This window comes from Silurus aristotelis (genome assembly GCF_946808225.1).
Source record: "Silurus aristotelis genome assembly, chromosome: 17".
Lineage (NCBI taxonomy): Eukaryota > Metazoa > Chordata > Actinopteri > Siluriformes > Siluridae > Silurus > Silurus aristotelis.
In genome coordinates, this window is record NC_139590.1 from 12,128,711 (window position 1) to 12,140,990 (window position 12,280).

Here is a 12,280-nt window from a genome sequence, read left to right on the forward strand (position 1 = left end):
TATATATATATATATATATATTATAATTTTTTTATTTTTTTAAGAAATCATTTATTTAATTTAAATTGTAATAATGAGTAAACTAATTGACACACAACACAGGAACATTAATAGTATAAAAGGTTTTGTGTCTAAAATGTCTACTTTGTATATATTAACTGTAATCACAGTACAGTATTGATTAAAGCAACTATGCCAACATTGGCAAGGACAAAGGAGCCAGATTTTACTAGAAAAACTGGAGTCCTGCAACATTTACTTCCTGTTAATGGTGTTGCCAAGAATTCTACTTGGATATTCAAAACACTCAGAATATCATTATTACCTGTGAAAACATTAATTCCTGTTAATTTTTATAGTGTTTGCTGTTATAATCAAATATTAAAATATAAATACAAAATGCACATACTAAATGACACATTAGACATAGTAAATGAATGAAAAAAACTGATGTTTGGACTGTTTACTGACCTTTTATATTTTGTGCTTTGCTGAATCAGTGTGGATTATATACAGTAAATTGTCAAAATGTACAGTATACTCATCTGACAAGACTAAATTATAACATATAATGTCTGCCAGATAAATACTCAGGACAGCAGCACTGTACTTTCTTTTACATTTATAAACACAAACACTTAATATACAGATTCTAAATAGATAATAAACCCTAGATAATAATGCAAAAAGCCAGCTCAAATGAACCATCAGTGGTAAAAAAAAACCCTACAAAAACTGGTATGAAAAAGTGAGGCCTATCAGTGTGATGTGCACTGGAGGGAAAACTAAAAAATGTATGAAATAGGCACCCATTGTTGAAGTATGAATTGCACCAAAGAAATAAAAACCAATCATAAGTTTGATGTTTTTAATCTTGAAGAACCAAGTCAAACTTAAAATTATAAAAAAAAAAAAAAAACTGTATGGGCAATACATTTATACAACTTTAAATCTCTTTTATCTCTGTGAAGCTGCTTTGAGACAATGTCCATTGTTTAAAACGCTGGACAAATAAAACTGAAATGAATTGATTACATGCTTTCCGTTTACCATACATAGTGTTTGTCGACATGGTATGAAACAGTGAAATACTAATTTAAAAATGAACCACAAAATAGTGTTTTTCGACCTATAACATACCTTAGCACCATTATTTCAATAAAACACAAATAAACATCAGCAATAAAAAGATTATTTTATTAATTCAGTAAACTTGCTAAAGCTTTTTTCTACAAAGATTACTAGTGATTTCTATTTATTTCTTTTTTTTTTTAAAAGCAAATGCACTGATCCATAAAAATTGCAAAAAGAAAATATTTTTCCTCATGACAATGCTGCTTATAAGATGTACCCTCTGAGATTGCAAAAAAATGTCCACAACAGTAAAAAAATATATATTGTATATATGTATTTGCTTTTATCTTATATTATTTATATTTTCTTTCTTTCTTTTTTTTTTTTTTTTTATCAGGCCAAAACATACTTAGAACTTCTTTATATAAAAAGTAATAAAGTAAAAAGTAAGTAGTTATGAAAGTTCCACATTCATAACTTTTTATGAAAAGTTGGAATCAGATCATTCTGTGGATAATTACATCAGCTTATCAAAATATAGCATCATATGTACAACAGAATTAGATTTCGATAAAGTCGATAAAATCAACGTCAATTAAAGTATATGTATTTCACAATAAATTAAGAAATTTGTTCATGTGCACGTGAAGACTTTAAAATTAAAACTAGGGTGACAAAAATTGTATTTACATACACAAGTAAAATATTTACACATCCTTATAAATGAATGACATACGTGCACAAGACTCACATCTTAATCACATGGATCACTATACAAAATAATACACAAATAACCTGCAGTGAAAAACAAACAACACTGAAAAACCGAAGCTAAAACAGTGCACTATATGGACAGTAGTTTGTGGTCAGCTAATCATCAAACCCACATGTAGGTCTTCCCAGAGTGATGCCACAACGTTGGAAGTGTACAAAAGCAAGATCTATGCAGACTGTCACATTCTTTTTGGCCTCACCCTTATCCAGAGCAACTTGATAAGGGCCATGCTTAAGTCCCCAGCAGTGGTAGGTTACTGGTCCTGGAATTTTTACCAAGTTGAAGTCCAACACCATAACCACTAAGCCACCACTTCCAATGGTTTCCCAAGACTGGAGTAGAAGAATTTGAGAGTCCTGCACAGAGCCCTGACCTCAACCCCACTACCTTTAAGATAATCTGGAACACAGACTGAACTCCAGACATCCTCAACCAATATCAGTGTTACTTGTGACTGAGTGAGCAAATGCCCACAACCTTGCCCCAAAATCTAGTGCAAGGTCTTCCCAGAAGAGTGGATGTTAATCTGCGGTGGGATGTTCATTAAGCATAAAACAATAATATGGCCATATAGTTCACAGAATACCATATAATCTGTAATGGACTAGTAGCTACAACTAGTAACATTCAAAACATAAAACTCCACATACACAAAATTTACAATAGTCTCAGATACAATATTACATTTACCAATACTACAGTCTTGTCTTACATACACACATAGCACATACACATTCATTCTCTTCTTTTCTCTTTCAAGTGCAGATGCGCCCCACTTTACGAACATTCATTTTACAACCTTTCGCAGATACGAACAAGCCTGTTCTCATTGAAATTTGTCAAAAAAGTCAAAAAAATTAAAAACGGAGGAGAGCCGCCGCTAGCTAGTCGTCGACCATAACGAGTCTACATGATGCGCACTGGATTAGGGCGAATGAATTTTTTAAAGTGATTTTTTAATATAAATTTGTATTTTTTTTTTTATTACTTAATACAAAACCTTTACAGTTTTTCGATTATTTCGATTTGTTTAAGTATATTTTATTTTTGTTTATTCGATTTCATGCTACGAACGGTCGTTCGGAACGTAACTCGTTCGTAAGGTGGGGAACGTCTATACAATGAGAGGTTAATGATTTTCGAGGTTGCTTTGTTTCCCTATGTGTCCTAGAAGCCTGCACCGGATGAGCCTGGACGAGCCTGCTTCAGGTATCGCATCTAAAAAGTGATTCCATGTCTTTGGACTCAACAACAATCTCTAAAAATCCATTCATTGAGCTTGTTACAGCTTGTTACTACAGCAGCAACATGACTATAGTCAGTCTTAGCATAGAGGTTAAATTTCATCATCAAGACTGACAGCTTGCCTCTGAAACAAAAAATTTAAATATTACATTAATGATAAAAAAAGATGCTAGATTACGATTATGATAAATTACAATAAAAATATTTTTTAAAGCCTTACAGGTAGGTAGGAGTAACCATCAGAGCTGTAGTTCTGGCAGATGTGAACTTTATCCTCTGTGGTCTTCTGGTAGACTGGATTTTCAAAATGAATAGTGTTGGTGTTTTTCAACTTCCAGTTCCTCCACAGCAGCATGCCACCAAATCCCAGAAGACATAATGCCACTATAGAAGGACAAATATAACTAATATTAAATCATGCGAGAAACATAGAATACAGTCTATTCACAATTTTCTGAGTTATTTTGTCATACTGACCCAAGGGCAATGTGATGTAAAGAGCAAATAATGTGGAAGTTTCTTTTTTAACTGCAGCACCAGCATTGGGGCTATCTATAAAAAGTAAACACGAGGGAATTTTACCCATTAAATGACCATGAAATATGCAAAATATATAAAAAAATTAAAAAAAAAAAAAAAAAAAATTCATTACTAAAGGTGCTCTTACTTGTCTGTGTGGTCACTTCAAAATGAGTGGTGACTGTGGGGATTTTGGCTCTGGAAGCTTCTGTAGGTTGTGTCCTCTTCATAGTGGTGGTGATTGGATCTGAGGTTTTGGTGGTTCTGGGGGCAGATGTTTTGGGTATAGTTTGTGGGGTTAAATGAAGGCGAGCTGTAGTAGGAACTTTGGCCGAGACTGATGGTGCTGTTGTTTGAACAACAACCGCTGTCCAATAAAAAGATCTGAGTCATGACATGAACTACACTGAAAGAACATTAAAAGAACTCAAATGATTGATCTCATTATTGAATGATGAACGAATCTTACCAGGAACACATTTCTTCATATCTTTGTCCAGCATCATGTTGTCAGGACAAGCACATGTGTACTTTGGTGAGAAGACGCTGACCTGTGGTGCAGCCAAGCACAGAAACTCACAGCCACCATTGTTGATCTTACACCAATTCATAGCTGGAAAAAGACCACATTATTCAATATAAATGCTGAGAAAAAAATTGATTTTCTGCTACTATGTACTGCACTGAAATCCTGCACTGGATAATTCAAAGATTTAGGGTTTGGTCATGTTTTAATGAGCTGACGCACCACTGGGCTGCTTCAGGTCGTGGAAGAGCACAATGTCCTCTGGAGATGTGAGGTGTTCTGCCACTTCTGTGATGTCGCCCCCTGTCACACGGTTAGCACTCAGGATAGCATTGTTTTTAACATCAGTCCAGAATACTTGCTCCTGCAAACAGCAAATGAAGTTAATTTCTTATTAACTAATTACAATATATATATACAACAATATATAGTATCTCCATTTTAAAATAAAAACATATATAATGTACAAGTGTGAAAAAAAAAAAATTAAGATTATACCAACAGGATATTTTGTTTAATAGATATAAGCACTCAGTAAAAAAAATTGCTGAGTTGATTTTTTCTTTTTAGAAATTTTCTATCTTTATTTTATTCACTAATTTATTGAGCAATGTAGTAATTTTTGTCATTGTTTTTTTATTCTTTAGGCTGCTCCCATTAGGGGTCGCCACAGCGGATCATCTGTCCCCATACTACTCTGTCCTCTACATCTGCCTCTTTTAAACCAACTACCTGCATGTCTTCCCTCACCACATCCATTAACCTCCTCCTTGTCCTTCCTCTTTTCCTTTTTCCTGGTAGGTTCCATCCTCAGCATTCTCTTACTGATATACCCCATGTCCCTCCTCTGCACATGTCCAAACCATCTCAATCTCACCTCTCTTACTTTGTCTCCAAAACGTCCAACATGCACTGTCCCTCTAATAAACTCGTTTCTAATCCTGTCCAAAATTTATATTTAGCAACTTATTATACATAAGGCAAATAACAGATGATGGGAATGTGACTGGCTTCAAAATCACTTTATTTCATATTGAGAAATTTACATTTCATATTTACATTTTACTTTCAACAGATCATAAATAAAAAATTATCTCTGTAATATAATAAGTATTTAGAAGTCTAAAACTCAATCAAACTAAATATTCTTAAACTAGATCTACGGAAACACAAACTTACCTCAAACACTGTGACACTTAGTGGATGTGCCAATCTGCCGTGGTCTATAATTAATGTACGACGGCCACCTCCCTGTGCATCAATGCTTTCAAGGGTATGCAGTTTAGAATCCACCCAGTACAGATGCTGGGTTAACAAATCTAAACACAGGAGAAGGAAAAAAATTAGGCCAAACCACATTCATTGAAAACAACCATTGCCATTGTGGCAGGGTACACTCTGAGGATAATGGTCCTACCAAGAGTTATCCCATTGGGCCAGATGATGTTATCAGACACCAAAGTGCTGCGATCAACTCCATTCAGGCCACCTCTCTCAATTTTAGCAGGTGTACCCCAGTCAGTCCAGTACACAAAACTAGGACGAATAACAAATATAGGCATACAGGATTATACAAATCCAGCATAGTTTGTAAAGTAAAACATGCACTTTAAGATTCAAGTTTGTGACTCACTTCTTAATTGGGTCAACCACAATAGCCCTTGGCTTGGTCAGGTCTTTTCCAAAGAGCGTCTTGCGCTTCATTCCGTCTCCTGTGGCTACAGAGATGGCACCACGTACACTGTCTGTCCAGTAGATATTGCCATGGATCCAGTCCACTGCAATCCCTTCAGCAGCACCCAAATCTGAGTCAATCACAATGCTATGCTGAGAAGAGTCTAACGCTGCATCCATAGGAGCTCTACAAAATACAGAGCAGTTAACACATAATGGGGCAAATCTTGCTTCAAAGGAAATCAAATGTTGCTTTGTCTCTTTTTAACTCCAGCACACCTGATGTATTAAAAACAATTACTATATGGTTCATATGCAGAATTTGACTTATGATTTATTACCATACAGTCAATGGCAAAAGATAACTCAACATATTGTTTTGAGAAAAAGAAAAACAAAGCAAGATATCAGGCTTTGCCATCACTCCTTGGAGTCTGAAAAAGACAGCATGTGATAAAATGTAAATGAAAATAGTGACCAATCAGTCTTTTAGACAAAAATAGCAAAATACGCAAAATGAGATGATACAAAGAAGGTTGATGGCAATTGGTGAATATATAAATCATTAGATAAAATGTTAAATATTTTGAAAATGGAAAATGCAAACATTTAAATGTTAATGTTAATTAAACTATTTTTCCTGGTATACTTTATACATATTACATACACTTATAGGAATCATCTGCAAAACATAACCCACTTTATAGCCAAACAATTATCGGCCTTCAGTCTGTCTGTGAATTTTTTTTTCAAATTTGTCTTTGTCCAGTTATGGGAGTACAGACTTTTGCACTCACTTTTTCTTTAAAAAAAAAGTCATTTGTCCTACTGCATGATCCAGTAAAGGTTTAGAATTTTTGTGAAGGAACCCCCCTAATCAATAATATAGGTCATTACCTATAAATTTTCTTGAGGGACAGATCAGACCAGAAGATCTCCTTGTTGGCGATGTTCATATCCAGTGCAACTATGTTTTTCTGATGAGAGACGACTTGTGTGTATTCGCTCTTATCCAGAGTCATCTTCCTCACCTCATGGCGGTTAGTAAAGTACAGATAGGCTACAGTTCCTAAACAAGATGGAGAAGGCCAGTTTAAAACCAGACTTTTTTAAACAATAACCAGGTTAAAATGAGGGATACACAACAGCACAGAGGTTGAGCACATACCAATAGCTTTGCAGGCTTTGGTCGCTGGATCAATTTGGTATCCTTCAAAACACTCACACTTGTAGCTGCCCACCTGATTCACACAGACTTGACTACATGTGTCCCCACTGGCACACTCATCAATATCTGTGTGATGAAAATATGGGATAAAGGTTAAAGCCTGAAATTCACATGCTCGTAATTTGAACACAGCTATTCCCAGTTCTTCACTGTCTTACCTTCACAGCGTTTCTTGCCTATCAATCGGAATCCACTGGGGCACAAGCACTCGTAGCCGATCTTTAGGTCATTACAGATATGAGAGCAGCCACCGTTGTTGTACAGACACTCATTAGAATCTGTTGGGATGAAAAAAATTGTTACCAAAAGTTATTTTACAACTTTTTCAGTTATAGATTTATTTTTATTACTCACCACACTCACGCAGCGGCTCATCGGACCAATCCCTACAATCACGCTGCTTGTCGCAAACTCTGTCCATGCTGATGCATTCACCGCTGCGACACTGAAACTTGGATGGTGCTTCACAATGGGTTGCTGAGAAAAGTCATGATGCATCCATCTAAACATGCTGTACTCATATTGCAGTTATAGCTTTGAAGCATTTTCTTATAATAGTAAAGATTTACCATTGACACAGCCCAGCTCATCACTCATATCCTGACAATCATACACCTGGTTACACTGGCGGCTCCCATGGATACATGAGCCATCGCCACAACGGAACTCATCTGGTCGGCATGTGGGTACGACTGTTCAAATACAAAACACTGAAGTTACTGCACTTTAAAAGTTATTCATATAGTTTTCCTACTATTTGGCAGAACAGGAAAAACTGTTGACTTACCACAATCTTTCTCATCTGATCCATCCAGGCAGTCAGTCTCTCCATCACATCTCCAGATGTTTGGAATACATTGCTCACTGTCACAGTGGAACTCCATATTGGAGCAAGGCTTTCTGGGAGATGGAGAAGGTCGGTGGCCGCAGTTCTGAGGCCACTCGTCTGAGCCATCGGAACAATCAGTATCTCCATCACAGGTCCAGAGGCGTGGCAGGCACAACGAGTTGTTGCAGCGAAAATCAATCGATCTGCATGTGGTGGGCTGACACTGTGCTTCATCGCTGCCATCGTCACAGTCAAGATCCTCATCACAGACAAAAAACTGAGACACACACTGACCATTGCTGCAGCGGAATTCACCATTCACACACTGTTTAAGACCTGTGAAAGTAGTCAGGAACAGATGATGTTTTAGACGTATTTTGTCTATTACAAAATCATTATTATAGGTTAAAATAAAACATCACTCACTGCAGCCAGCTTCATCAGCTTCATTTTCACAGTCTGCCTTGCCATCACATTTCCAGCTGTTAGGCACACACTGGTTTAGCCTTCCACCACAGTGGAACTCGCTGGGTTTGCATGTTTTTGTCACTTAAAACAATGAACAAAATGTAAGATTACTGTAAACACAAATGTCTGTTGGATCCAACACACCCTGAACTTTGTTGCTCTGAAAATCCATGACAAATTCGTGAGTATCTGCATGTTAATGAGATACTCACTGCAGGAAGCAGGGAGCTCATCAGTGCCATCACCGCAATCATCTGTACCATCACATATCCATCTCATTGTAACACACTTCCCATTTCCACACGGGAAATTCCTGGAGCCGCAGGGACTGACCTCTGTAAAACAGGATGATTAATACTATTTATTAATATAGATTTCATTTTTGTTTTTATTTTTTTCTCAATAGATATCATCACAAAGCAGATTTAGAGAAATCTTGATCTCTAATGATTAAGCCAGAAGTAAAAAAAGACGTGCCAGAAGTGCTATTAAAAATCACACAAACAATTATACACTATAAAGTTTTGTTTTATGTTTATGTTTTATGTTTACAGCAGCATTTCTTAGGTCTACAGTTTTCAGGTTTGATTTCGACCAAAGCAAGAATGTGAACACCAGGTTTTTGGAACCTTTAGGATATCTGTATGGGAGTGTCTGCAATAACAGAAAGCAACTGACAAGTGCAAGAATTGCATTTTATATAACAGATATCTTTGTGAAATTCATTCTACAAAAGTCAGGAAAAAAAAAACAGATTTCATCTGATTTTACTACACATCTGGGAAGTCTGAAGAAAAAATTAAGAAACAAGCACAAAAAAAACCTTCAGAATGTTTTAGTGCCAACAGCCATCAGATTGTAATCTTACTGTCACAAGCAACCGTTTGTGCCTTTTCAAAACCAGTATTGCATGATTATGACACACCTATTCTATTTCATACTTGTCTGTGTAACTTCTGTGATCAAACAAGTTGTCACTTTGACAAGATTTAGAATAAACAGCTAAACTAGTTGAACTAGCTTAAGTAGAGCTAGTTTGACATGTTTGTTATATCCTGTTTCCTTCATGCTCTTGGAATAGGCTTTGAATTACTAAAGAAAATGTTCCCACAGCTATTACTGTCATTACAGTAGAAAATCATACAGCAGGGTCTTTATTTTGTATTTACTGTCTGTAAATGGATATAATTAGGTTATTAATTTAGCAACTAAAGCAAATAAATATGTATTATGCCTGAGAGCCATTTTCACAAACTAGTTTTTTTTGTATTTCTCAAAGGAAAGCTCCTAACGTGTATGATGGTAAGATCTTCTTGGGCAATGGGGAGAGTTTAAACCATAGCCGACAAAAATATGAAGCTGAATGGCATTGTCTGCCATTACTCTCAGATCTATGCTAATGATCTCAGTCTGCTTGTTCTGTCAATAAAGACAACCTGACATTTCTTTCCAACCTCCAATTTTTAACTAGGCTTGGTTAATTATGTACGGTCCTGCATCCAATAGGCTCTCAAATGGACATGTCATTTTGGGGATTCCTTCTAGTGCCACATTTGTCAGCATGGTCACCTGTTTATGACATGATCCGAAGGGGAGGGTCATAATGGATCATGCCACTGTTGGCCAACTGGGTTAAGTGTACTTAAAAGTATGTCATGGATACAGATAAAAAAAAATAAAAAAAAAAGAGCCATGTGTGATTTATGCTGCCTGCGTAAAAACATTAGGCAAAGAATCTCACTAAGCCTCACTATGTACATAATCAATGGCAAACTAATTTGATTGTTAATACCAAAAGCAAACCAATCTGATCATTAATTCCTCTAACATATTACACACCAAAGACAGAAGGGGCTCAGAGGATTCTGCATGTAGCTAGGCAATTCTTGTTGTCTTGCAAAAATGAATCCAGGAGACAGCTTCCCATCTGCCATGCTGCTCAAGTAGAGATTTTCTGTCAACACATTTACTGTGATGACTTATTAAATGGCTGCTATTCTTAAACACCACTACATTAAATAAAATGCTATGGTTGAGAGCCACAGTCAGTCTGACATCATTAATTCAAATAGAAAAAAAAATGTTCCTTTTAATGTTTATTTTCTTTAATCGCTTCATCTGTTTCAGAGTCCATAGTTCAGAGGCATGGCTACATTCTAAGGGAGAAATGCGGTGGTCTTACAATTTTGTGGGACTATTTATAATACTACTAACAAAGAATGCTCATGAACGATACCAGTGTCCATTAATTACAATCAGAACTAATTTATTCAAATCAAAATAGTATTTAATACCCATTAGTATTATTGCGAGAAATAGAGAAATATCAGTTGTAATTAGTAAAAGATTAGGTATACATTCCATCACTTTTACAAGGAAAAGGGGGTCCACAAGGAAAAAGAGGTCTGTGTTTTACATTAAAACCCAAATCAACATTGTAAGGATGCAAAGTATACTGTTCTGCAACATGTGGAGCAGTACAGTAGAAGCAAAGCAATGATCATCTTAACTATTCAGATTCTGAGAACATACAGGAAAAAGGCCTCTCTATAGTGAACCATAAATCTGAGGGGAAAAAGTAGGCCAGTCATTACACATTCCTAAAAAGTTCCTGGCCTTCTCCATGCAATTCCGGAAACATAGTGAAGAGGGGGTTCCAGGAAATGTGGTAGGGGGCTCGGATACTAGTGCTGCTCTTTAGGCACAGCCCAGATACACAGAACTTCAGCTCCTGGAACTGAACAAAGGGATGTGGGATCTGAGTTGAATGTGTGGGCAGAGATTTTTTTTATTTATTTACATTTTATAAAGGCTTCATTCTGTTCACAATGATGAGGATTTTCAGCTCTGCCTGTTTGTTTTTTTTACTATCTACCATATGCAGTTTTCCACGGAATAACTGTTTACACAATAGACCCATAACCGATCACAGTTATTATATTGTAAGCTTCATAAGAAAAAGAGGAAGAATTGCGCATGCGCATTGTGTGTGTAGAGTGTCTCCAGAGTGACTAAACCTGTTATACAAGAAATAAACTTGGATATGATATTTCTCCAAGGATGACTGCCCCATAGTGCTGTGTTTATCCTTTATCATTTATCCTGCCTTTACAAAAAATAATAAAATACTACAATTTCAAACATTATTCAAATAACTGAATGATCTGTAGTTTAGTTTAACATTTCTGCGGAGTTTATTGGGAATTATAAACTATAAATAAACATCAAACTAACAATAATCTAATGGTCTTACCTGTGTAAACTGGGCGTGTTAAATACACCACGAAGAACAAAAAGAAAACCTTTTCCATAGTTTTCCAACGAAATATCAGCAGAGGCTCCACGTTGCTCCACGTTATGTTTACAAAAATTACAAAAAGTTTGCTTTTTGTCGGCCAATGTTCTGTTTTTTTATTTTTATTATTATTATTATTATTATTTAATGACAGAATAAAGTGCACTTTCACTCGCCGGTGCCGGTAGTAGATTTTATTTTATTGTGAAATCAGTTACATTTGAATGGGGTTGTAGAATGGGCGTGGTTTAAGCACGGTGGGCGGGGTTTGGTGGTGTGATTTTTGAGGTACACTATGTTCATTCGGAGGAGGCGTGTCCTGAGAGGCCACCCCAATTGTGTAGACCCACCCAGTCTAGCATAGTAGACAGATATTAGTAAAGAATTAGATAAAATACTATTGAATATAAAATATAACATAACATAAGTTAACATATGTTAACATTTGCAATTAAAACATCAGGAAGGGAACCCGTATGACCACATTTTCATACAATTTTCATATTCTCTTTCAGTATGTTTTACATTATTTTTGCTATTCGACTTATAAACACAGAGAAAAGACACTCAGTGACATCAGTGACCTTGACTATGGTGTGTGCGAATCGAATGAGCAAAGGTAACTGGAAGTGCTAAGTCAAACATAC

The 12,280-nt window shown here is 36.0% G+C and overlaps 1 protein-coding gene across 1 annotated transcript; it reads right to left on the reverse strand.

Moving 5' to 3' along the window:
- Positions 1-1,180: 1,180 nt before the first annotated feature.
- ldlra (low density lipoprotein receptor a) lies at positions 1,181-11,859 on the reverse strand. The gene is made up of 18 exons (XM_083566645.1): positions 11,592-11,859; positions 8,551-8,673; positions 8,297-8,419; positions 7,829-8,206; positions 7,611-7,733; positions 7,396-7,518; positions 7,200-7,319; positions 6,982-7,107; positions 6,711-6,882; positions 5,773-6,000; positions 5,557-5,675; positions 5,319-5,458; positions 4,362-4,503; positions 4,083-4,226; positions 3,762-3,980; positions 3,572-3,646; positions 3,315-3,478; positions 1,181-3,218 (listed from the first exon to the last, which is right to left on the reverse strand). The coding sequence occupies exons 1-18, from the start codon at positions 11,647-11,649 to the stop codon at positions 3,186-3,188; spliced, it is 2,610 nt and encodes an 869-aa protein (XP_083422771.1). The 5' UTR covers positions 11,650-11,859; the 3' UTR covers positions 1,181-3,185.
- Positions 11,860-12,280: the final 421 nt, after the last annotated feature.